General features: G+C 42.5%; 1 protein-coding gene across 1 annotated transcript in view; it reads right to left on the reverse strand.

Moving 5' to 3' along the window:
• Window positions 1–27,768, reverse strand: part of TMX3 (thioredoxin related transmembrane protein 3) — a 111,975-nt gene that overhangs the window by 62,833 nt on the left and 21,374 nt on the right. Inside the window, exons 4-8 of the mRNA XM_083187714.1 lie at window positions 11,944–12,067; window positions 5,411–5,456; window positions 5,138–5,218; window positions 3,813–3,912; window positions 294–371 (exon numbers count right to left, since the gene is read on the reverse strand). Coding sequence (XP_083043840.1) covers window positions 294–371; window positions 3,813–3,912; window positions 5,138–5,218; window positions 5,411–5,456; window positions 11,944–12,067 — 429 coding nt within the window. The remainder of the gene's footprint in view (window positions 1–293; window positions 372–3,812; window positions 3,913–5,137; window positions 5,219–5,410; window positions 5,457–11,943; window positions 12,068–27,768) is intronic.

The following is a 27,768-nucleotide window of genomic DNA, read 5'->3' on the forward strand; positions in this document are numbered from 1 at the left end:
ATGCAGCACTTGCAATTTAGGGGCTCTGATCCAATGTGCACGGGACCTGAATCAAATCTAAATCAAATGCATTTTGGCCAATTTAATCGGCCTGATGCGTCGGAATTGGGTGAAATCAGGCAAAATTGCACTAGTGTATGGCCAGCTTTAGATCTATCTGTACCACAACATGCAATGCACTCTTCTAGTTTTCCCCAAAAATAGAAATGTCAGTTGTGATTGACTTTACATCATCATCGATTTACAATTGACTATAACTTCCCTACATGGATTATTCTCTACAAGGGATTTACCTCAGGCAAGACTTCTTCTGAAGCAGAAAAGAAGTACGTATACACGATAAGTTCTGATGCAACTTCAATGAATTTTTCCTGCAAAGAAACAAACAAAAACAATGGAATTATTTTTACTGCAACCTAAAAAACAAAAAAAATGCAAATAATGGGTTCTACCACCTCCAGCCCAGTGTCTACATGTCCCCACTGGATCATTTACCCTAACTCTGCTGCAAAGGCAATAGATTTCCAAGTGGCAAAATACTGGCTTAGTTGCTTGAACTACCCAATGGTAAAAGATCCTTCAGTGACACTGCCTCTTCTCCCGTAGTGTCCATAGGTCCCAAATGAAGCTCAACTATCAACCCCCCCCCCCCCCCATAGTGACAATAAACCTTTACATTAATAGAACCAGTCATTGGCAATAAATTCCACGGAAGAATTACCCCCTCCACTATACTTGGGCAAAGTATATTCAAATTCATATGAGAACTGAAATTACAGTATTTACCTTCAGTAATGTTTACACATTCCACCACAAAACACTCTCAAACTGAGAAAAGTGACTGAAGTGACATCACTTTCCCCCATATTGTAAGCTCATTATATACATTATAGAAGACATTTCTATTCATCGGGTTTGGTACAGGAAACCCGAAATTAGAATGCCAGAGGTCAGAATAGCGACACAGGCATCCCCTGGGGTAAAAATTCTGCACCCAGTTACAGGAGGTAATATTCAGAGCATAGAGGGGGAATAAACCATTCAACTCATCCAGCAAATCACTAGTCAATCCCACTTGTTACATAACAAAAAGCACAGAGAAAGGTAGAGTAAGATCACATCAATGAGTCACTGAGGTGAAACCTGGAAATCTATTCATGTATAATAAGGGTGATGGTTCTGAATAGAAATATAGAACACTGCACTGAAGAGTATAGTGCAAAAGGAAACTCTCCATTTCCACACTGCTCCAATGTGTTAGAGAGATGTGAGCAGCTGCATTAGATAGGCACGATTCAGATGTGTCAGGTTATTATTTTCCTCTGGTGTTGCTTTATTATTGTAACTAGCATAAGTGACATGCTGTTGCCTGGTGTGAATTTATGTTCCATGTCTAAGCAATCTTAGAACAGCTGCTGCAGGGGAAACAATTGATTTCGATATGGCAGTTTAGTAAGAAGATATCTAAATATGTTATGTTTTCAACAATTCCATGTTATTATCCAATGAAAAATGGAAATGACTATACACAGAAGAACAACCGGGTCTGGCAATCTAAAATTTAGAAGCCAGGATGAAAGTGTGACAGCCGAATTACCAATAAGCCCCCACAGCAAAATTACCAATAAGCCTTCCTCAGGGCAAATCAACTAAAGCCCACACAACAATGGGGGTTCCCCCAGGCAAACCATCCCTCCACAACCAAAATATTGTGCAGCTTGCCAGCCAGAAAATAATCACAAAAGTCCCACACACACATTTCTGAGCAGCGGACCCACCAGTCACTCAAGGTAGACCACACCTCCGCAGCCACTCCTTGGACAAACAGTCCCCTCCCCATCCTCACTGCAGAGCTCTATGCAGTGAGAGTATGGAGACAACAGACAGTGCAGGCTGATAACAATGTGCTTCCTTCCTCCCTGCATAATCTGGTAGGCAGGCAGCTAAAAATAGGAGAACTGGGCAACCTGGGCCCCAGAATTTATCAAGACCTGTTTTTTCCCCCCACTGCCCTGGCCATGAGTATGGTAAAAAGCACAACAATTAAATTCAGAGATACTTTGGTGGAGTCAACAGCTCGTGAACCCACACATAGCATTAAATGCTGTATCCCGTATCCGAATATCCAAAATATTCCAAAAATCTTGGTTTTCAGAATATTTCAGTTTGTTGTTGTTGTTGTTTTTATCCCCCCCTGCCCCTTTTTGATACTTACCATGTCCCCTGGCATCCACGGTGGGCTTCAGGATCCTCTTCAGCGGCATCTCTGTCCCAGGGGTGCATTGCGCGAGTGCTCGGGCGTCACCGGCACGCCTGCAAACTCACGCAATGCACCCCTGGGACCACTGAAGAGGATCCTGAAGGACACCGTGGAAGCTGGGGGACCATCGGAGCACCACTAAGTGACCAGGTAAGTATGTTAAAAAAAAATATTCCAAAAAATCTGAAAAATCCCTTATCCGGAATGCTCATGGTCCCGAGCATTTCAGATAAGGTACACTCAACCTGTATTCACTTCTCACAGGACAGACCATTATTATTATTTCCTATGCATTTTCAAAACATGTTCCATAACAGCAGTGGTTTTTAAAAATACATCCTCAGACCTTCACCAACATAATTGGAGACATTGTTTACTTCATAACAACTGCTATTTTGTTGCACAGATTGAAAACCATATGGAGGCATTTGGGTAAAAAAAAGACGATTGAGGCCTGATTTTTAGTTAAATGTTCTTAAATTTCGCATGCATCGAAGGTGCAAAAAAGTTGCTACGCATTTGCATCCCACAATGTGCACGCATAAGGTCACAGTACCAATTTAGATACTCCATCTTGGAAATGTACTAGACAGTTACTGGGAGATGTGTCTTCATACTCTTCAATATGCCATATGGAGCAAAATGCCTGATGTGGGGTGTAGTGACCCCTCCTATCTTTAAACAGTGTCTTATTCACATGGCAGACACAATGAAACACCACTCATTTACTATATTAGACACTGGGCTGCCACTTTAACTGCACAGAAATGTTTTAAACATTGTAAGTAGAAAGTCTGCAGCTGAACTTGACATGCTAAAAAGTTGCGCTGCTTCTTTGTAGCACTTCGTGTACAGAATCAGGTTCACTCACACAGATGTACTTAGCAAAATCGTTTTGTCGCTTTCCATTGCGATATTTGATAGAAAAACACTTCCAGTATAGCCGTGTTGCCGGGGATATGGTGGGCCATATTGTCGCAACAGAAGTTATAGTGTGTAGAAGGACATATCTGTACTTTGGGACTGGTGCAAGTTTTGATGGTGCAACTGAAGATATTTCATACTCTATAGAGGACAACAGTGAATGTCTAATAGTGTTCATTCTAGCACCCACCATCTTTGAAAACCCATGCAGTTCCTGTTCCTTGCCTGGGGTGTTGCTGTCTGCTGTGGTGTTTCTAGCACAGGTCTGGTGTGCACATCAGTGCTGATATACAGACCACACTGTGCTAGAAGCACTACAGCAGACAGTGACACCCCAGGCAGGGAAGAGGAACTGCATTGGTTTTCAAAGATGGCGGGTGCTGGAACACTATCTGAGATCCTGCACATTCAGATGCATGGTTGTACACCAGGTAAGGGGCTTATAGTGGCATAATGTCATATAAGCAAGAACAGACATACACATGGACACTGCATCAGATCAATTGGCCAACTTCACTGTGTAGGTAAAACCTGGCACAATTCAAAAACACAGAAGTGAATTAATAAAACCGAAGAACCAATGCATACATATTTTCCTCTTAATTATGAAATACATACAGTATATTACCTTAAGTGTAGATTCAACACCAACATATACAAACAGCACACGGTGACGCTTTTGTACGTGATCAAACATCTGCTGACTTGGAAGCTGACGTATTAATGGCCTTTAAATGAAACAAATGAAAAAACGTTCTATATAAATAATTATTTTCAGAAGATGACAATACGATAGGGTGAGAATTTACCGATATTCATTTTAAATTAGGAATGAACAAATTATTTTCAATTTAGGAGCCACATCAAGAACAACTATCATCAATAGCACATATAGCACAAGCAAATCATCAAAATGTAACGTGTAACTGGAGCAAACCCTCTGTGCATAAAAACAACTCAAACCTGATGCCCTTATAAAGCACAATACAGGCGCAGCTAGAAACAGAAGGTAAAACACTAGGAATGACATGGACGTTGGTACATACATATGGCAAATAAAAGTACAGTACAAAGCTTATGATACTTATGGGGTTGGTATATTAGGACGACAATGTCTATGTCTACACCACAGGTCTCAAATTAGGTCCTCAGGACCCCATACAGTGCATGAATTGCAGATCTCCTCACAGAATCAACTGAAATAATTAACTCCACCTGTGGATCTTTAAAAATGCATCAGTCAGTAATGAGTGCACCTGTCGGGTGACCTGGAAAATGTGAACTGTGTGGGGTCCTGAGGACCGTGTTTGAGAACCACTAGTCTACAACAAAAAAGTCAACATGCACAAGGTTGGCAATGACAAAGGATGGACACATGAAAAGGTTGAGAAGAGTTTTTAATATTTTTTCTTGTAACTATAATCAGTGCAGGCAACCACTCGGCTCTAATGTATTAATATAGGTGGCTATATTGATATATTAATACATTAGAGCCGGGCGGTTGCCTGCACTGATTATATTTACAAGTTTACATTGGTGGACAGTGTTCTGTTGTTGCTTTGTTTTAATGTCTATGTCACTTTGTCTTTGAATATTGTTGACAGGTCGCCTAGCAACCTTCCCGGAAGCCCGGACACGCCGGCGGGTGACGTCACATGATCCGTGCCAGCAGGCGTCCGACCGCACGGGCATGGTGAGTGGGTATTTAAGTTTATTCCGTTTCACTATGTATTTGAGCTTGAAAAAAGTATAAAGTACCTTTTTTAAATGCACTATATATATGTCACGTAAACATAAAAGCAGAGGGCTTATACAAATGACATAAATCCAAGGTCACCTCAGCAATGAAGTTATTACATCAGTACTCACTATTGTTACATTATTACTTGGGTTTGTGGGGCGATAACACCACATCACCTGGTTAAGTATAAAATGTGCAGTATACCTACTTACCCAGCAACTCTGTTAGAAAATTCAATGATGTCCTCCTTTGTTCTGGGTCCTCTATAGTTGTAAGCCATATCTGCTTTTAACCTTTATATAAAAAAGCAATCCATATTTTATTTTCTAAAATAAACTCAGAACTCTGCAAAGGAAAGCATATAATATATTATGTCAGGTATATAAAACCCAGAAATACCTTTTCAAAAGGTTCTCAAAATGTATTTTTATGGATAATGGACTACATGTTTTTCTGTAACCGTGAATAATTAATGCAGGACTCACAATTTTATAGTTGGAAAACCACGGACCCCAAATTCTGAAGCAATGCCTGCAACAATCAAAAGTAAACAAATAATAATTGTGTGTTAGAAGACATACTCAGGAAATGTAACAGGGTCTAAGTTTGCAGAGGTGCGGGAATAGGGACGAGATTGCCCATATTTTTAAATTGGCAATCATTTACAGTACAAGGCAAAACAAGGTTACATTTGCCCAACAGTATTGGTATACATCCTATAACTGACGTAATTATACAGTTTATATAACACAATTAATCATATAGTAAACTTGGAACATGTCTCACTTATTGATAAGGTATATGAATAATAATTGTGGATAAATCTACATTCTGGCACTTCAGAAAGAAATAAACCATCTTCAAGAACAACATACCATAAACAGTATAGTTGGTATTTCTACAGAAATTATAAGAGAGGATTATACACATGGGGATGATTCTGGTTGGTTTGTAAAAGCAAACTCCTTCTTAAATGGACAAAACCATGCTGCACTGCAGGTGGGGCTTATGAAACGTGCAAATGGACACGGGTCAACCCATGTCAATTTATACGGGACCTCTACCCAGGTCCTGACCTGGGAGGAACACGGCTAGGACCCGTGTAGAGGTCGGTGTAAATTAGGCCGGTGTAAACGGGGGGCCTAATTTGCATAAGTGGGTCCTCATTTGCATACATCACGCCCCCCTTTTGGGCGTATTCTTCTATTCTTTCGTGTCCCTATTCTTCAGTTGAAAAAGTTGGGATGTATGGAAGTAGGAAAATGTGTTCTCTCATCTTGTGTTCTCTACATGAACTCCAGTGGCAATGGTGAATGTGGAAAAAGGGGGGGGGGGGTACTTACAGCATGTTAATGGCATGTGGGGAGGACTGATAAGCATATAGGTCTCCTTAATGGACATTGATTTAAGCACTACCATTCTGTGTATCGATGCCAGAGGCTGGATGGGATCAGTAGGTGAATATCGAATAGGACCACCAGGGCGGAGGTGCCTTTCATGTCATTTATGAATAATGTATAACAATAAAGTTTTCTTTTGAAAATCATCACAAAGCTTTAATGAATGAGTCATGTAAGTATTGTGCATTATGTTGCAGCTTGAACAATAATGTGGTTTACTTAAACGTAATGGAGATAGTCTTTCCTACCTTTCTGAGTTTTAACTGTGCAGGCTTAATGAATATATACAGAAAAACAAAAGCAGACGGTGACATTTCCAGAAAGCTTATAGCTTTGGAAAAGATGAGAGATTTGGATGGGGACAAGTTCAGTGAAATTGCTGAATATCCACAGATTAGTGTATCGGTAGCTGCGAGATTCCATTAAATGTTTGCTGGCTCTGAGACACAGAGAAACTGATGTGGATGACAAAATGCGTCTGTCAGACAGATTTATATGACTGTACCCCAGGATATGTTTCTATGAAAGTCAAATGTGGCTATAACGTTGCAGACATTCACACAGTTGACAAAGTTTAACCACTTTCAGATCACAGTGCTTCCAAACTACAATACCAATCGTAGAACTGGGTTTATATTTACACAGAAAATATTTCTTTGGAAGAAGGTGGAAATTAGGTAGATTTTTATTTACATTAGCTAAGGAAACCGGTAGCAAAAAAATCCACTAGATATACATATGAAACCATGGAGCCAGAAAAGCACGGTGTGGGATGCAGTGGTATGTACTAAAGGAAGGCACCAGGCTGGAGAGGAGCCTTAACTTCACTGCTGCCCCAACCTATGTTAGACAGGGCGATATAGAGCAGTCCAAGCATTTGCTGCCACCGCTATAGTAGGACCATCAGATGAATGTTTTTGTCCATTTTCCGGAGTTTGTGAGCAAATTGCTTATTGGCATTTGCCCCATACAGATTTTCAGTCCAACCAATCAACTAGTTGGATGGTTGGAGGAAAGTTGGTTTGATTTGTGGCCAGCATAAGTTGTATCTTTGTCAGCAAGAGGTGTCTGTCAGTATGAATGTAAGTGCCAATAAGTGGTGTCAGTGTTAGTAAGGTGTTTCTGTCAGTCAGTGGTGCTTGCATCAATAAGTGTGTGTGTGTCAGTAAGTTGTATCTGTCCAAGATATCCATGTCAGTAAGTGTGTCTCAGTTAGTATGTCCCAGGAGCTGTGGGAGAGAGTCCCACTGGTAGATGCCCCGGTCGCCAGGCTGTCAAAAGCAACTGCTTTACCTGTGCAAGGGGGTGCGGCATTTAAGGACCCTGTGGATAAAAAGTTAGAGGGTTGTTTAAAGGCAGTCTTTGATGGTGTTGGTTTTACACTGAGACCTATTATTGCTTCAGCTTGGGTCTCCAAGGCCATGATGGCTTTGGCAAATAACTTGTGTTTACTGCTTCAGCCAGATTCAGAAGCGTTTGCTTTGGCAGAGAAATTAAAGGCGGCAGCAGAATACACCTGTAAGGCTGGTGAAGAGGGAGTCAAAATGGCTTCCAAGGTGTCTGCCATTTCAGTGACGGCCAGAAGGGCTTTGTGGCTTAAGGCGTGGGATGCTGACAATGAATCCAAGAAGCCTCTGGAAGCTTTGGCCTTTAAAGGGGAGTTGCTTTTTGGTTCGTAATTGGAATCCCTCATTAACAGGCGACGGGGGGGAAAGAGCACATTTCTTCCCACACCAGCAGCAAAACAAGGATCTTCTAGATTTGCTGCTTTTCGCCAGTCCTTTCGTCCCTCCTTTAGAGGGGGTGCATGCTCCAGGGGGCAGTCTGGTAGAGGAGGTTTTGTTGCTGGGAAAGGTAAAGCTCCCAAGTCCCGTTTTGGTGCCTTTGCAAAAAAGCAAGCTGCCAAGGGTGAGGAGAAGCCCTCCGCATGACGGGCCAGAGACTCCCCGGTCTGGATTCAGAGTGGGGGGTCGCCTTTTGCAGTACCAGGATGCTTAGGCCTTATCAGGCCAGGATCCCTGGGTTCTCAATGTGGTTTCCCAGGGATACAGGATCAACCTGAGGGGGGTACCTCCAAGAAGGTTTCTCTCTACACCTTTACCCAGGGAGGGACACTTAAGAAAGGCCCTTTTGGGGGCGGCAAAGTCTCTCCTGGAAAAGGGCGTGGTGGTCCCGGTACCGCGGGAGGAAAGGAAGAACGGGTTTTACTCCATTCTTTTCTTGGTACCCAAACTGGACAACTCGTTCAGACCAATCATGAACTTGAAGTCTCTGAACCTACACTTGTGGGTGGATCACTTCAGGATGGAATCCTTAAGAACAGTGCTCCTGAGCCGGGAGAAGTCCTAGCGTCCATGGATATTCAAGATGCCTATTTGCACGTTCCTATATGTGAAGAACATCAGTCTTTGCTGCATTTCGCGATAGGCGATCTGCAATTTCGGGCTCTCCCCTTTGGACTGGCAACAGCCCCAAGGGTGTTCACGAAAATTATGGCGGTCATGGCAGCAGCACTTAGGCTTCGGGGAACTGTAATCATCCCGTATCTGGATGACCTGTTGTTCAAAGCAGAGTCAGCAGAGAAGCTGCAATAAAATCGGTCAGCGGCAATTCAATTTCTGCAGAGCCATGGGTAGATTTTAAATCTGCCAAAGTCTCAGCTGTGCCCTACGCAGAGGCTTCAGTTCTTGTGAGTTCTTCTGGACACACATCTTCATCGGGTGTTTCTTCCAGAAGCGAGACATTTGCCAACTAGTCAGGACCATTTTACAGTCACCCGGTCCATCAGTATGGCATTGCTTGAAACTACTGGGCAAGATGGTGGCGACATTTGAGACCCTTCAGTATGCCAGATTCCATTCAAGGCCATTCCAATGGAACATTCTTGCGTGTTGGTTGGGGAATCCCAAGACCATGAAAACGGAGAATGTTCTCTTAACCAGAGAAACGAGGAATTCCTTACTGTGGTGGACGGATGTGGAATCCCTCCAGTTAGGGCGTTCCCTTCGGTCATGGGAGTGGCTGGTGGTCACCACCGACGCCAGTCTCAGGGGCTGGGGGGCAGTTGCCCTGGAGCTGAGATTACAGGGCCTGTGGTCCAGGGAGGAATCAGCATTACCGATCAATGTACTGGAACTGCGGGCATTATAGAAAATACTTTTGCAGGCGGAAAAAGTGATGAGGGGATCTCTCATTCGGATCCAATCAGACAATGTCACCGCTGTGGCTTACCTGAACCGTCAAGGGGGCACTCACAGCAAGATGGCGATGAAGGAAGTGTCCCGGATTTTCTAGTGGGCAGAGGCCAATGTGCCGGCCTTACCTGCTGAGTTCATTCCAGGAGTTCGGAATGTAGAAGCGGATTTCCTCAGCAGAGCGGATCTCCTGGAAGGGGAATGGGTGTTACACTCAGAGGTGTTTGAGGAAATAGTGACTCATTGGGGACTGCCAGAGCTGGACTTGATGGTGTCAAGTATCACTGTTCTATGCGAGGACCAGGGATGCCATGACAGTGCCCTGGTATTTCAAGATGGCATAGGTCTTCCCGCCAGTTCCCATGCTTGCCTGGGTCCTCAAAAGAGTGAGGACTCAAGGTGCATGCATCATCCTGATCCCTCCGGATTGGCAAAGGAGATCTGGGTATTCCAACATTCTGAGCTTGTCGACAGAGTTGTGGCATCTTCCTCTTCGGCCAGACCTTCTCAGGCATGGGTCTTTCTTTTACTAGGACCTTCCTCGGCTCAATTTGATGGCCTTTCTCTTGAAACCTCCATTCTAAAGAAAAAGGGTTTCTCGGAGGAAGTTATCCGTACCATGATTAGTGCAAGAAAACCAGTCTCTACAGCTAATTATTACAGGGTTTAGAAAACCTATATTAGATGGTGTGAGAGACGGTAAGTCCACATGTCTAGGATTAAAGTTTTGAGACTGTTGGAGTTTTTACAGGATAGTTTCTCCTCAGGACTAAGTCTTCAATCACTAAAAGTGCAATTGTCAGCTTTGTCTATTTTCTTTCAGAAGAAAGTGGCTTTGCTACCAGAGGTGAGACTTTTCTCAAAGGGGTTACATGTTTGAAGCCTCCTTATAGACAACCCGTAGCTCCTTGGGATTTATCTTTGGTGTTATCTGTTCTACAGAAACCTCCATTTGAACCATTAAGGCCGGCTAACCTGAAGTTTCTTACTTGGAAAATGACCTTTTTGTTGGCTATCGCCTCTGCTAGGCGTCTTTCAGAGTTAGGAGCTTTGTCTAGTAGGCCTTCATTTTTGGGACTTCATGAGGATAGGGCTGTGCTGAGAACAGTCCCTAAGTTTTTGCCTAAGGTTGTTTCCTCACTTCATTTAAACCAGGAAATTGTTCTTCCGGTGTTTACTCCTCCTGAGGAGGTCAAGAATAGGGACAGACTAAAGAATTTGGATGTGGTTTGCGCATTTATGTAGACAAAGTGAAGGAGTTTTGTAAAACTGAGTTATTGTTGGTCGTGTATGATGTACACAAAAGGGGCTGGCCAGCTTCTAAGCAGACCATTGCCCGTTGGTTAAGGTTGGTGATTGCATTTGCCTATACTAAAGTTGGCAGACCAGTGCCCTCCAGAATCCATGCTCATACCACCAGGTCGGTTGCTACCTCTTGGGCTGTGCGCCACAGGGCCTCGGCAGATCAAGTATGCAGGGCTGCCACTTGGTCATTTGTTCACACGTTCATCAAGTTCTACAGGTTCCATGAGTTTGCGACGGAGGACGATTCATTTGGGCGAGCAGTGATGAGAACTGCGGGCCTGAGTGTACCCTCCCAAAGGACTGGCTCTTGAACGTCCCATGATTGAGCTGTATCACCAGGATGGATGAAAGAGAAAAGGGGATTTTTGTAAGAACTTACAGTTCAAATCCCTTTCTCTGATTCCATCCTGGTGACACAGCGATCCCTCCCTTTACACTTAGTTATAATGGTTATAATTACTTGATTGTGCATATTAATATGTTCAGGTGTTGTACTGAGTTAATGTATCCTAGTGTACTCTGGAAGTTGTACTGAGGAATGCTGGGATGCAGAAGGGAGGAGCCTGCCTCTCAAAGCTTTAGCATAGGTGCCTGGCTCCTTCGGACACTCCTACATCTCATGGTTGAGCTGTGTCACCAGAATGGAATCAGAGAAAGGGATTCAAACGGTAAGTTCTTACAAAAATCCCCTTTTAGATCAAAAGTACACTGCATTGTACAGTAGGCATTCACATGATGGCATGTATTATATGCAACTCTTGCCCACACTATTACTTATTTTAGAACATATTGCCAGTTATATTTCAAAAAATAAATCATCGCAAATAGACAAGATGACATATTTCTAGTTCACAGAGGGGCACCAGCCCTGCATGAAGCCATCTTCTTTGATTGTTGCAGCAAACCCCTGAAATGATGTGTATTTCATAAAATAGCTGTAACCTACGTGACTATATTCTATCACTGATTTAGCGATGATTCATACAAGAAAAAAAAGTGTCAGAAGGAACTGCTCATTCATTACAATAATACAACCCACTAACAGCCTTTGTAGCTTTGAATATTATTATGTAAATGCAAACAAAATAAATACAGATTTAGAATTTACTGCACACTTACTTGAATGAATAGTTGCATCCATCTTTCCAACTCTCACTGGGGAGCCGCTTCTCCTCATTTCAATACCAACTTCATTCCATACAGGTTCAAGTTTCTTACAGTGTCCACACCATGGTGCATAGAACTAAAAGGAATAAACATGACAAATAAAAAGTTCATCATATAAAAAGGTAAACTAAACCCTGAAAAAATACTGTACATTTCCAATTAAATCTTAATTCTTATAATATTTTTGTATGTATTTTTATTTACAAACAATGAAACATTGCTATGAAATATGAAGACACTAAGGGGGGCATTCAATCTGTGATTCCAACTGTCTTAACGTCACGACAGTCGGAATCCCGGCCCGTTTTCACTCAGCTTGACAAAAACTCGACAGCCGGAAATCAATGTTCCAGCTGTCGAGTGTCGGAAACTGGGCGTGTCGGCGAAAACGGCAGCTGACTCCTGGTGGATCCTAGTCACATCACGCCTAAAGTGCATTTTCATCAAAATAAGAGATCCAACGCTAGCAGATACTCACAGGGCCTGACATACAGATAGCACCATCTTTATCTAGCCCTTTAATAGTATTAAGTGAGCCAGAGCTGTCGGACTTAATCCTATACTAATCCCCTACAGTATTGTTCTATGTATTGTATTGCAGCTGAGGACAATAGGCATTGGTGAGCCATGGTTCATCATGGCTAGTTGAAGAAGGCTCCATCTGTACTAAGACGGGCTACCCGTTTAGTGAAACTGCATCAAAGATGCATAAGGATACATCTTTATGTGTTGGGTTATTAAACCCAGTGCTAAGTATGGAGTTTATGCACAACATTTAAAAGGGCAATGATTTTAATAGCAAAACACAGCACTGCCCTTTTAAGTTTCGGGCATAAAGACGATCAGAATAAACTCCCTTGGAGTTTGTTTTCATAGATCTTTACCTGAGCAGCTACAGAAAATCACCCAAAGAAACTAAGACATATACGAGTTTGGACAGAAGAAAGAAAGTGGGTAGTAAGGGACTTCTGTATTCTACATAAGCATCTATTCCACTGGCAGAACGGAAATGGCTGTCAGCCGCTCTGAACAGTAAATAAGTCAGCATGCTAAGTCTATTGGGTGTGAAGCACAAACTTTTACAATTGTGGATCAAAAGTGGCATGTGTTGAAACGGTGACTACTGTATTTGATGTACAGTTTTGGATTCCGCTCTTCCCCACAATCTACTGTATAAGGAGGTTATGCGCCACAAAGAGACATGCTAGCCTATGAGACAGTAAATTAAATATAACATTCTTGATTAAACTATCAATTATTTTAGTATCTTATGTTTAATATAACAAACATCATTTAACACATGCTATGACTTATAGTTACAAAGGCAAAAAGCCTTTTCATTCATAAAAAGTTAAGATTTGACTTATTTGACTGGGTGACTAAAGTAATAGTTCAAGGTGGGGCTGTAGATGGAGCTTATCTAGACTTTAGTAAAGCTTTTGACACTGTCCCACATGGCAGACTGTTAAATAAACTTAAAAGCTTAGGATTGGATTTTAAAATAGTTGAATGGATAAGAGCGTGGTTGCAGGACAGAAAACAGAGAGTTGTAGTAAACGGAATACAGTCAAAGGAGGGAAAGGTTACAAGTGGAGTACCCCAGGGATCTGTACTTGGATCGGTGCTTTTTAATATCTTTATTGGTGATATTGCAAATGGAATGGAGGGTAAAATGTGCCTTTTTGCAGATAACACAAAAGGTATGCAACAGGGTAGACACACCAGGAGGGGTAAAACAAATGATTGAGGATCTAGGTAGATTAGAGAAATGGTCAAGAGAATGGCAACTACAGTTTAATGCCAAAAAATGCAAAATCATGCACTTGGGTCTCAGAAATCCAAAGACTAAATATAGTATAAATGGCACTATAATGGAAACTACTGAGGAAGAGAGGGATCTAGGTGTCACTATTTCAGGGGACTTAAAATCAGGTAGGCAATGTAACAAAGCAATGAAGAAGGCAAGTCAGATGCTTGGTTGCATAGGGAGAGGTATCAGCAGTAGAAAGAAAGAAGTAATAATGCCACTGTATAGGTCATTGGTACGACCTCACCTAGAGTACTGTGTTCAGTTCTGGAGGCCATATCTCCAGAAGGATATAAATACATTAGAGACTGTACAAAGAAGGGCAACTAAAATAGTGCATGGCCTACATCACAAAACGTACCAGGAAAGACTAAAATATCTTAATATGTATACTTTAGAGCAGAGAAGGGAAAGGGGGGACATGATAGAAACTTTCAAATATATCAAGGGCTTTAACAAGGTACAGGTGGGAGACATTCTTCACAGGAAGAGGAGCAACAGAACACGAGGACATGCACTGAAACTAGAGGGGGGAAGATTCAGGGGAAATGTGAGGAAGAATTACATCACGGAAAGAGTAGTAGATAAGTGGAATAGCCTCACCTCAGAGGTGGTAGAGGCAAATACAGTAGTACAATTTAAACATGCTTGGGATAAGCATATTGATATCCTTACAAAAAAATAAGGATCAAATATGGTTTGAGGTAACATGTTTAAAAAAGTAGCAGACTAGATGGGCCAAGTGGTTCTTATCTGCCGTCAAATTCTATGTTTCTATGACTTTAACAATTAAGGATTTCTATTTTATTTTGACAACTAAATAAAAGCATTATAACATACTATTTTAGAGTCAAAACTATCACTTATTTATATAACATTATTTTTAAACCATAAACATTCTGTGCTTAATAGGACATGTTCTCTTGTTACTGGGCATGATTTTGACCTGGATGCGGCTGTGCACCACCGTACAACAAATTTCCTAATGCTGTCTGTATAAAATAGACACCTCCAGCCAGCATCTTAAATCCGAGATGTAGAGTTGGTTCAACATCGCTGGTTTCTTCGCGCTCTGACTTAGTCGAAGCTTACTCAGACCCGCTGTCCGAGCCCCTGTGCTCAGCACTGATACAAAACATGGGTGACACTCCCTGGGGGATGTGGGGGACTGCAGAACTGCTCCCACTAAAAGCTCAGACCCCCAAATATCAGATTTTTATTTCAACTATCGGGTTTGTGTACAAATCCAAATCATTCCCACTGGCTTGGTGCCCATTACTTTGCACATGCCAATCACTGCCAGCAAATAGTTAGCATTTTTACACTTGTTCCATTTTCATTTCATAACTTTTATTTCTTGATTTAGAGAAATGCTCAATTTAAATGGCAGTATTGCTCAAACTATTGCATAGGACTATACCAGAATCATAGTAATTATCTGCAATAAGTGATACCAGGAAACAGACAAACAAGGATTACGGTGAGGGAGAGAATAAAACAATACAAAAAAAAAAAAACCACAGAAACAGCAATCTAAAAGTATAACTACTTAAGTAACATTAATGTTGATGGGTTTAATAAAGCAATTTTATTACACATACTAGTACGAAAAAACTAGTGACAGATTGAATTTTATCATTCTTGTCTCAAAAAAATTGTTGTTGGTTTAGCTTAGCAGTAATCAAACCAGGATCCATACATAATAAGTGGCTCAACGACAGCTGGCTATTTCAGAAAAAACAATTGCTTGATCAATTTTAGATTTAAAACATGAATAAATGTTTAACAACAGAATAAATGAAACTCTGCTCAATACCCATAGTGTATACAGTCATTAAAGGATTTAAAGCACATTTGCAATAATTGCCAACTTGTGTAAAATGTGATGCATGAAAAGCAAACTACAAATCCATAAAATATACAGTTTTCTACTAGACATGTGTTTAAGTTTATAGCACATTTGAGCTTTTTTTACGTAAAAAAAAATGTGCAGGTATTGTGCTAAGTTTGTATTCTACTATTTGGAGGCATTGGCATGCTAGGATATAATAATTATGAGGCAATAACCAATTTAGCATGGGGGTAGTATGCTGTAGAGCAGGCATTCCCAACCACGGTCCTCAAGGCACACCAACAGTGCAGGTTTTCTAGATATCCAGGCTTGATCACAGGTGACTTAATTAGAATCTCAGGGATTCTGATTAAACCATCTGTGCTGAAGCCTGGATATCACTAAAACCTGCACTGTTGGTGTGCCTTGAGGACCGTGGTTGGGAATGCCTGCTGTAGAGTGATAGAGTAGGAAAGGATAGTCAGGGCCAGAGTAGTGTAATCATTAGATTTGACAACTTGGCTTTGATGCATGCAGGTTGTATTTTTGAGAACTGATTAAAACCATATGGAAGAAAGGTAGCTAAACTAATCCTGAAAATTATAGACTGGTCAGCCTTACATCCATTGTGGGAACATTTTTAGAAGGAATAATAAGAGATAGTATCCAAAATGTCTTAGAACAGGAGAAGGTGATAAGTAAGGCTCAGCATGGATTCGTCAAAAATAGATCATGTAAGACTAATGTAATTAGCTTCTATGAGGAAGTCAGTAGGGGAGGGAATCTGTTGATGTAATAATTCTTGATTTCACTAAAGCTTTTGACATATGCCTCATAAAAGGTTATTAATAAAACTAGGTAATTCAGGGTTAGGAGATAAAAAAATTTAATTGGATTAAAAACTGGTTACACAATTGGGGACAGAGAGTGGTGGTAAATTACATACATTCCAGCTGGGGCAAGGTCCAAAGTGGAGTCCCGCAAGGCTCAATATTGGGACCAGTCTTATTTAATGTATATTTATTAATGATATAGGAAGTGACATAGTGAGTAAAAAATGCAATATTTGCAGATGACACAAAATTGAGTAAGGAAATTAACTCAGGAGAGGAGGTGGATACACTACAAAGTGAATTAATTCAACTGGAAAGGTGGAGAATGCAGTTTAACATTGATACATGTAAAGTAATTCATTATGGGAACAAAAATGAACTAGCTACTTATAGGCTAAATGGAGTTATTATAGGGAATTCTGTTATAGAGAAGGACTTGGGGGTCATCATAGATGAAAAATTGGGTAATAGTGCACACTGCTCAAGTGCAGCAGACAAAAGCAAACTGGACACTGGCATGCATTAAAGGCATGCACCAATGTGATAGTGCCTCTTAACATGGCATTGGTGAGACCACACTTGGAAGGACAAAAATTCATTGCTATTTCTGTCGCCTATTTGAATACCCCCCTAAAAGAAATATTTATGCATGTGAGAGCATTCCATAGGTTTGGGAAAATCTGGAAGATGGTAACGATTGGGACTGTTGAAGACCCTGTCATTTTGCAGGGTATAAGCTGTCAGTGTACAATTAAGCAAAGTGGTCCAGAAGGAGCTGATGGAGAGGAAATATACAGTAATATTGTAAAACTAAAGATGGATATAAGCAAGAAAAGAAAAGAGATGGTCACACAAAATGAAAGAAAGTACATTATAATTCTTGTACTATCCATGGTGATATACAGTCATGTCCTAGAAATGTAGCACAGGTGGAAACAAGAGGCATGAGAGACGCCCGGTGGGGAAAGCAGAAGGGGGTAACAAGAGATAGAGGATAGTGTATAATTGAGAGCAGTGAGGGAATGGAAGGTGGTGAAGAGACAATTTGAGTTGGCTGACGGTGGAAATTGGAAATATAGGCCCTTATTCAGATCTGATCGCAGTACAAATTTGTTCTCAAAATGGCCAAAACCATGTGCACAGCAGGTGGGGCAGATGTAACATGTGCAGAGAGAGTTAAATTTGGGTGGGGTGCGTTCAAACTGATCTAAATTGCAGTGTAAAAATAATGCAGCCAGTATTTACCCTCCACAGAAACAAAATAACACACACAAATCTAACTCTCTCTATACATGTTGCATCTGCCACACCTGCAGTGCACATGGTTTTGCCCATTTTGAGAACAAATATGTACTGTGATCAAATCTGAATAAGGGCCATAATGTAGAATTTTCTCAGGAGAAAGGGTAAGACTATATGAAGAAAGAATGGCTTATTCGGGTAAATGGTCAGTTCAGAGAACTAGTGCAAAGAGTTTGGAGCACTAACATAAAGGAATGCAGCAGTGGCAGCAATAGTCTTCACTAATTAAAATGACGTTTGTGAAGCTTCCACCACTGATGAAGTCCTCAAATGAAACATGTTGGAGGTGAATTTTGAAACCAACATGATGTTTTTAAGCATGTCTATGGATCACAGATTACAGAATATATCCATTTTACAGCTTTGCGGTTGCTTGTCTGATTCTGCATACATCTATAAACAGATGTGGCATATTTTCACTTTGATTTTGAAGCGTGTCCATATCAACATTAGTCATGTTGAGATTGATAAAATGTTGTCAAAATGTCAGTGCTGGACTTGAGTCTCCAGCGGTGTCTTCAGGATTCGGTGGTGACTTACAGTGAATGCTGTTCAATTTACGGTAGCGGAAAGCATAAGTGCTCCTAAAACCAGTAGCCTCTCCCTAGTATAGGGGTAAGGAAATAATTCCAAAACGGGTTTGCGTTTAAGGTTGGAGCAGCCCAGTGGTGAAAAAACATATGCTATGGAGTTTTGCTAAAAAGCTAAATAACACTAGGCGCTTGTATATTAGGGTAGGCAATATGGCAGAGAAGATATAGATAAAATGAAGGATACAGATGAATAAAAGATTAAATATAAATGATAAATAAAAAATAAAGAATACAAATAAAATAAAAAATAATAAATAAAACGTGCAAATAATGGCATATATTCAATGCCGTGGGCGAGCGGTGACTGCGAGCAGGACTTTTTGCTAGCAGTCACCGCTCACCCTGTCAGTATTCAACTGACACCCCTCATTCGCAAATTTCCCCTCGCTCCGTTTTTTGAGCGAGGGGGAATTTGCGAATGTGCCTCCAAAAGCTGCGAGAGCCGAGGCTAATTACAGCGAGTTTGCTGCACTAGCCGCGGCTCTCGCAGTTTAGTGGAATCCTCGCAGTTCTGTGACTGCGAGGATTAGCCCGGAACGTTGCATAGTGCGAGCGGCCGGCGCGGGGGTTAAACTGCGAGGATCACTGGTTTTCGGTGATCCTCGCAGTTTAACCCCCTCGCCGGCCGCTCGCACCGGCATTGAATACTGGCCATAGTTTACACTCTTTTGGAGAGTTGGGAGGGCAACAGTCCAGTTGTGGGACGTTTTCTAGCTCACCCTAAATTCTAACCTGATTGTCAGGTGAAGACGGCAGCGTTCTGCCAGTCAGCGTCTCCCTTTTGCAGCTTGGGGTGACGTCACCCGATTCTCCGGCTTCTGCTACGTCACCCGATTCTCCGGCTTCTGCTCACAGAGTGCGCCGTCTAGTTGGAGTTAGTCTTAGCGTCTCCTCTTGTTGTCCTGGTATCCCGCTTATCGATCCAACGCGTATCACATCCAAAAGGATGCTTTTTCAAGGATATTTTCTTAAAAACTAATTTTTTTATTTATAGCAACTTTATTGTTAAAACCGGAAGTGCCCATCATCAGATGGCTTCCGTTTTGGCGGTAACCACATGGTTAACTGTGTATTAAAATAGGAATTATTCCTTTAATTTTTGCACAAAGAAAAAATAAATAAAATTAGAAAGAAGGGAGACGCTGACCGGCAGAATGCTGCCGTCTTCACCTGACAATCAGGTTAACAGTTAGTTAGTAAACAATTTTTGCACGTTTTATTTATTATTTTATTTTTATTCTTTATTTTTTATATTTAATATTTTATTCATCTTTAACCTTCATTTTATCTATATCCTCTCTGTCATCAAAACCTACTCGTTTCTTTTACTTGTACCCTCCCATATGGCCTACCCTAATATACAAGCGCCTAGTGTTATTTTGCTTTTTAGCAAAACTCCATTGCCTCTCCCTAGTGCCTAACCTTAGTAACGACTCCTGCAGCATAACACGAAGGCCTTTCATAAAGATGGCAGCATTACCCATGAAAAGGGCCACGAGAAGGGTACTAATTACTGGGACTTGCTGAAGGCCCAGGTCCAACCCCCACCTCCCTCCCAGGCAGCAGCATGAGCTTTCACGCTGTCACTGAGTTATAGCGTATGGGGATAGGGTCACTTGGTCGACAAAATATGGTCGACAGTCATTAGGTTGACACCACTAAGTCAATATACTGCAGCATCGACATAAGCATTAGGTCAACATGGTCTAGGTCGACAGTCAAAAGGTCAACACAGGGTTTTTCACTGCTTTTTGTGCTGACAGGTGGTATTTCATGCCCTACCATCCACAAGGGCAGGCATTCCCAAACACGGTCCTCAAGGCACACCAACAGTACAGGTTTTAGTGATATCCAGGCTTGAGCAAAGGTGACTTAATTAGTATCTGAGGGATTCTGCTTAATCCATCTGTGCTGAAGCCTGGATATCACTTAAACCTGCACTGTTGGTGTGCCTTGAGGACCGTGGTTGGGAATGCCTGCACTAGGGCGTGGTGGGAGAATAAAATAGTGTGCCGAGCGCAGCGAGCCATGCGAGGAGACGCTGTGCACTTAATACTGTGTCCATGTCGACAGTCGGGTAAGAAAACTGCGAAAAAACACCATGTTGACCTTTTGACTGTCGACCTAGACCATGTCAGCACAGCACATGTGTGTGTGTGTGGGGGGGGGATGATAACATGATAACGACTGGTTTAGAGGGTTTTCATTTTTTTCCAGCTAAGGGGGTACGGCCACGCCTCCCGCGATTAGGTCATGCCGCCAAATTTTTATCGTGGCACAGCATACCTTTCGGCAGCTTCGCCCATGGATAACCAGTTGGATGGTAATATGCCCTTAATGTTGACCCTCTCTACTCTTTGGGCCTTATTCTGGTTCACTCTCAGAGGCAAATTCCTTCTCAAATGGACAAAACCATGTGCACATAGAATTGGATTTGGGTGGAGTTTTTCTTCAAAGTGAGATCTATATTGCAGTGTAGCAATAAAGCAGTCAGTATTTTCCCTGCACAGAAACAAAATAACTCACCCAAATCTACACTGGTCAAAAAAATAAAGGGAACACTTAAACAACACAATGTAACTCCAAGTCAATCACACTTCTGTGAAATCAAACTGTCCACTTAGGAAGCAACACTGATTGATAATCAATTTTGCATGCTGTTGTGCAAATGGAATAGACAACAGGTGGAAATTATAGGCAATTAGCAAGACACCCCCCAATAAAGGAGTTGTTCTGCAGGTGGTGACCACAGACCACTTCTCAGCTCCAATGCATTCTGGCTGATGTTTTGGTCACTTTTGAAAGCTGGCAGTGCTTTCACTATAGTGGTAGCATGAGACTGAGTCAACAACCCCCACAAGTGGCTCAGGTTGTGCAGCTCATTCAGGATGGCACATTAATGCGTGCTGTGGCAAGAAGGTTTGCTGTGTCTGTCAGCATAGTGTCCAGAGCATGGAGGCACTACCAGGAGACAGGCCAGTACATCAGGAGACATGGAGAAGGCCATAGGAGGGCAACAACCCAGCAGCAGCAACGCTACCTCTGCCTTTGTGCAAGGAAAAACAGGAGGAACACTGCCAGAGCCTTGCAAAATGACCACCAGCAGGCCACAAATGTGCATGTGTCTACTCAAATGGTCAGAAACAGACTCCATGAGGGTGGTATGAGGGACCGTCGTCCACAGGTGGGGGTTATGTTTACAGCCCGACACCGTGCAGGACGTTTAGCATTTGCCAGAGAACACCAAGATTGGTAAATTCGCCACTGGCACCCTGTGCTCTTCACAGATGAAAGCAGGTTCACATTGAGCACGTGACATAGTCTGGAAATGCCAAGGAGAACATTCTGCTGCCTGCAACATCCTTCAGAATGAATGTTTTGGCAGTGGGTCAGTAATGGTGTGGGGTGGAATTTCTTTGGGGGGCCGCACAGCCCTCCATGTGCTCACCAGAGGTAGCCTGACTGCCATTAGGTACCGAGATGAGATCCTCAGACCCCTTGTGAGACCATATGCTGGTGTGGTTGGCCCTGGGTTTCTCCTAATACAAGACAATGCTAGACCTCATGTGGCTGGAATGTGTCCGCAGTTCCTGCAAGACGAAGGCATTGATGCTATGGCCTGGCACGCCCGTTCCCCAGCCCTAAATTCAATTGAGCACATCTAGGACATCATGTCTCGGCTCCATCCAGCAATGCCACATTGCACCACAGACTGTCCAGGAGTTGGCGGATGCTTTAGTCCAGGTCTGTGAGGAGATCCCTCAGGAGACCATCCGGCACCTCATCAGGAGCATGCCCAGGCATTGTAGGGAGGTCATACAGGTACGTGGAGGCCACACACACTACTGAGCCTCATTTTGACTTGTTTTAAGGACATTACATCAAAGTTGGATCAGCCTGTAGTGTGTTTTTTCACTTTAATATTGAGGTGGGCTCCAAATTCAGACCTCCAGGGGTAATACATTGGATTTCCATTGATAATTTTTGTGTGATTTTGTTGTCAGCACATTCGACTATGTAAATAACAAAGTATTTAATAAAAATATTTCATTCATTCAGATCTAGGTGTTATATTAGTGTTCCCTTTATTTTTTTGAGCAGTGTAAATCTCTATGCACACCTTATATCTGCCCCACCTGCCGTGCACATGGTTTTGTCCATTTGAGAAGGAATTTGCCTTTGAGAGTGAACCAGAATAAGGCCATTTGTGCCTCTATTTAGGACTGACCCCGTGCATTTGTGCCTATTAACAGTTCATATCCTGATCCATAGTGTCACAGCCGGCAACTGGTCACAAAGATCCAGGAATTCAACTGCACCTCCAGCTGATGTTTAGAAATAGTCCTAATGCATTCAGCAACATGAGTGTCCATCAATGAGAACCTTGTTTGCATCTCCAACCAGCAGGCTGGGCACATTTAACCGCAGATAGCTTTAGTCAGTGGCAACGTTTCAATGCCCAATTTTTAATTATGTGGCACGGGAGTGGCCTGAGTGCTGCTTCTGTTTACTATCTATCTTTCTATATATTCCATGTTCATTAATATTAAACTGTTAGACTTGCTTTATGCCACAACATGTTTTAACTTCTGTTAATTCATTTTTTTATCATTTAGAACACCTTTCAAGAACTTCTAGCACTTTCCATATGCACACTATCTGCCTTCTATGGGAATATTCAATGCAGGGTCACGACTGTCGGGCTGGCCCAACAGCCGTGACACTGTCCTGTTCTCGGCCGGCTCGACACTGAATAGGCAGGCCGGGATTCAATGTTGCGCCTTCCGAGTGCCGAAAAGGGAGCGTGGGTCATGAGATGCGGACTGTAATTGTCGAGCTGCGGCCGGGAACTTGTCAATTCCCGGCAGAACGCACATGACTGCCTGTGAAGTTGGGCATGTTCTGCCAAGATCCCTGTTCAAAGCTGCCAGGGAAGACAGCACTGAATAGGGCCCCGCTGCTATTTCCTCCCATCGGGAATAGTGGCAGGATAGGTTTTCATTACCTGATCCATTGTAACATTATTTAATGTTCTATTTAGATCATTTTATTAACCAGTAGAATCATCTTCAGACACAGATTGCAATTTATTGTTATATGTATATATTTTCAAAATGTTTGTTCAGATTTTATAGTGAATTATTTCTGCTCAGTATTCACTACTGAAAGAAAGAGGAGGGGGCCACAGTTGCAGGGATATTCAGAAAAATTAAATAAGCCCATCTACAGAGGAGAAGGTCCTAACACAACTCTCAAAAGCAGAAGTGGATAAATCAATGGGACCAGAGGGAATGCATCCAAGGATATGGAGAGAGCTACAGGATTAAAAGGGGTGCTGGTAGCACCATTAATAGAATTATTCTATCAATCACTAGCTACAGCAGTAATTCCAGAGTACTGAAAAAGAGCAAATGTCATACCACTGCACAAAAGTGTAAGCAAGGAAGACGTGAGCAACTACCAACCAGTGAGCCTTACATCATTTGTAGGGAAATTAATGGAAACACTCTTAAAAGATTTGTAGATTATATAAAATCCAGCAAATTACAAGATCCCAAACCGAATGGAATTAGTCAAGGGATTTCTTGTCAAAGCAACCTTAAGTTTTTTTTTAACTGGGTGACTAAAGTAATAGATAAAATAGGCGCCATAGAAATAGCTTATCTAGACTTTCGACACTGTCCCACATCGCAGACTTTGGAATAAAACTTAAAGCATGGGATTGCATACTCAGATGGTTGAATGGATAAGATCTTGGTTGCATTATAGAAAACAGGGTTGTAGTAATCTATTCACAGGACGGTAATGTTACCAGTGGAGTACCCCAGGTATTTGTGGCCCGATTCAGACCTGATCCGTGGGCTGCAAGTGTTTGGACCACAGCGATCAGGTTAACGCCACCTCACGCAAGTGAAATCCCACCCATGTGCATGGCTGTGAATGCTTTTGCAGCCGTGTGTACAGGGAGAAATATATTTGTACTCACTCCCTCATGGAATGGATTCCCCCCTGTTCGCAAGTGCTGAGTAAGACTAGACTTAATCATGACTGCGGGAAAGAAGGAGGCTGCTGAAGACGGCAGTGACTCTCACTGCCAATGGCCACCTGCGTTTTCTGGGGCACCGCCCCCAAATGGTCGCAGGGCGTCAATCACCTTGTGTAACGACAGCAAAGGCTAGCATACCGTTCTTTGCGGTCATATGATAATCGTTCAGGCTGCAAATTCACAGGCGAGCATGCAGGTCTGATTTGGGCCCTTGGCCAGTACGTTTTCATTTCTTTATTGGTGACATTTCAAATGGTATTGAAAGGAAAGTATGCATTTTACAAATGACACAAAGGTATGCAACAGGGTAGACACACCAGGAGGGATTAAACAAATAACTGATGATCTAGGTAAACTAGAGGAATGGTCAAGGGCATGGCAGTCACAGTTTAATGTAAAAAAAAAAAATGCTAAAGTATGCACTTGGGTCTCAAAAATTAAAAGATGATAAATAGTATCAATGGCACTACATTAAAAACAACTAAGGAGGACAGGGATCTAGGAGTTACAATTTCTAGTTAATTAATGGTTAATTAAAGGAAAGTAATCAATGTAACAAAGTGAAGAAGAAGGCAAGTCAGATATTTGGTTGCATAGGGAAAGGAATCAGAAAGAAAAAATAATAATGCCACTGTATAAGGTCATTGGTACAACCTTTTATAAAATACTGTGTTTAGTTCTGGAAGCCATATCTTCATAAGGATAATCAATACATTAGAGACAGTACAAAGAAGGGCAACTAAAATGGTACATGGCCTACATTACACAACTTACCCGGAAAGTCCATCCCGGTGACACAGCTCAACCATGGGATGTAGGAGGGCCCGCAGGAGCAAGGCACCTATGCTGACTTCTTTGAGAGGCAGGCTCCTCCCTTCTGCATCCCAGCAGTCCAACTTCTAAAGCACACTAGGATACATTACTCAGTAAAGCGCCTGAACATATTATATGCACAATCAAATGAACCAATAACATGACAACACATGAACGGTATAAACTTACTGAGCGTAAGGGAGAGATCGCTGTGTCATCCGGATGGACTCAGAAAAAGAGATTTGAATGGTAAGTTCTTACAAAAATCCCCTTTTCTCTTTTGTCCATCCTGGTGACACAGCTCAACCATGGGACATTCAAGAGCCGGTCCTTTGGGAGAGTACTCTCAGGCTTACAGTTCTCATCACTGCTTGCAAAATGAAGCAACCTCCAATGTGAACTTATGGAACCTATAGAATTTGGTAAAGGTATGAACAGAGGACCAGGTGGCAGCATGCCCAACTGCTCTGCTGTAGCTCCGTGAAGCACAGCCCAAGAGGAAGTAACTGACCTGGTGGTATGGGCATTTATCTGAAGGAATTACCTTAGTAAAGGCAAATACTGACCGTAACCATCTGCAATGGTCTGCTTGGAAGCAGGCCACCCTCTCTTATGTACTTCATAGAGTACCAAAAGCAAATCAGTTTTGTGAATATCCTTTACTCTTTCAATGTACATGTGCAAGGCGCAAACAACATCCAGCTTCTTCAACTTGTCCCTATTTCTGGCCTCCACAGGAGGGCAAAACACTGGGAGCACAATCTCCTGGTTTAAATGGAAACTTGACACTACCTCAGGTAGAAATGTAGGTACTGTATGAAGCACAGCCCTGTCCTCATGGAAAATCAGAAACGGAGACTTGCAAGACAAGGCCTCCAATTCCAACACTCGTCTAACCGAGGCTATAGCCAACAAAAAGTTAAGTTTCCAAGACAGAAATGTAAGATCAGCCGACCTTAAAGGCTCAAAAGGAGGATTTTGTAATATGACAAAACCAAAGACAGGTCCCAAGGTGCCATCGGCTGCCTACATGGGGGTTTAAGTCACATGACTCCCTGTAAAAAGGTCTGTACTTCAGGTAACAGGGCTACCCTTTCTGAATGAAAATGGATAAGGCTATAAAGACTGTAGGCTAAGCCCTGCTGAAAATCCATCTTGGAGAAATTATAACAGTCTAGAGACCTTGTACCTAGAGGTGTGTACCTTCTGACGCTCACACCACCTGATATAGATTTTCCAGCCACAATGATAATTTGCAGCTGAAACAGACTTGCGAGCCCTGAGCATGGTCTGGATAACAGCTTCTGAAAAACCCTTCTTCCTTAATAGGGAGGTTTCAAAAGCCAAGCCGTCAAATTTAAACGAGCTAGGTCCAGGTGTAGAAACAGTCCATAGTCTGAGGGCCCGCTGCCATAACTGCCATCACTTTTGTGAATACCCTCGGTGCTGTGGCCAGGCCAAAAGGGGTTGGGATCATTTGGTCTACAGCATGATGGTCATCATTAGGTTGACATGGGAAAAGGTCGACATGGGTCTATGCTGACAGGTCATTAGTTCGACAATGTCTAGGTCGACAGTCAAAAAGGTCGACATGGGGTTTTTCCCTTTTTTTACCTAAATGTCAACACAGTCGACATGAACACAGTTTAAAGTGCACCGCATCGCTCGCTGTGCTTGGCACACTATTTTATTCTCCCACCACGCCCTAGTGGATGGTAGGGCATGAAATACAGCCTGTCGGCACATGTTGGCTCAAAACAGTGAAAAACGACATGTCGACCTTTTGACTGTCGACCTAGACTCTGTCAAACTAATGACCTTTCCACCTAGAACCATGTCGACCTAATGGTGTCGACCAAATGACCGCATCCCACCAAAAGGAAGGGCCTGGAACTGTAAATGAATCTCTCACAAAACACAGTAAGGACTGATGCTCCTTGCAGATAGGCACATGTAGATAAGCATCCTGGATGTCCACTGATGCTAGAAATTTTCCCGACTCTATGCGTAACAGCACTGATCGAAGAGACTTCATGCGAAAATGGTCCACCCATAGAAGCAGATTTAAAGACTTCAATTTTAGAATGGGTCTGAAGGACCCATCTGGTTTGAGGACCAAGAAAAGAATGGAATAGAATCCCTTCTTTCTTTCTGAGGTACCGGGACCACCAATCCCTTATCGAGAAGGGACGTTGCCGCCCCCAAGAGAGCTTTCCTCAGCCGAGCTTCCTGCGGTAAGGGTGTTGGAAGAAACCTCTTTGGGGGGGCCCCCTGAGATTTATTCTCTAACCCTGTGAAATGATGGAAAGAACCCAAAGGTCCGTGGTGGAGATGTTCCACTGGTCCCAAAACTGCAGGAGGCGACCCCCCCACTCTGAGCCCAGAATGGGGAGTTTCTGCCCCATCATGCAGAGGACTTATCCTCACTTTTGGATGGGTGCTTCTTTGAAAAAGGCCCTGAACCGAGATCTAGGTGCCCTTCCCTTACTGGCTGGAAATGTTCCTCTTCCTGTCTGTCCTCTGTTAGACACGCCCCCTCAAAAGGAGGAATG

Source organism: Crinia signifera, chromosome 5 (assembly GCF_055691185.1).
Source record: "Crinia signifera chromosome 5, ASM5569118v1, whole genome shotgun sequence".
In the NCBI taxonomy this organism is placed as follows: domain Eukaryota; kingdom Metazoa; phylum Chordata; class Amphibia; order Anura; family Myobatrachidae; genus Crinia; species Crinia signifera.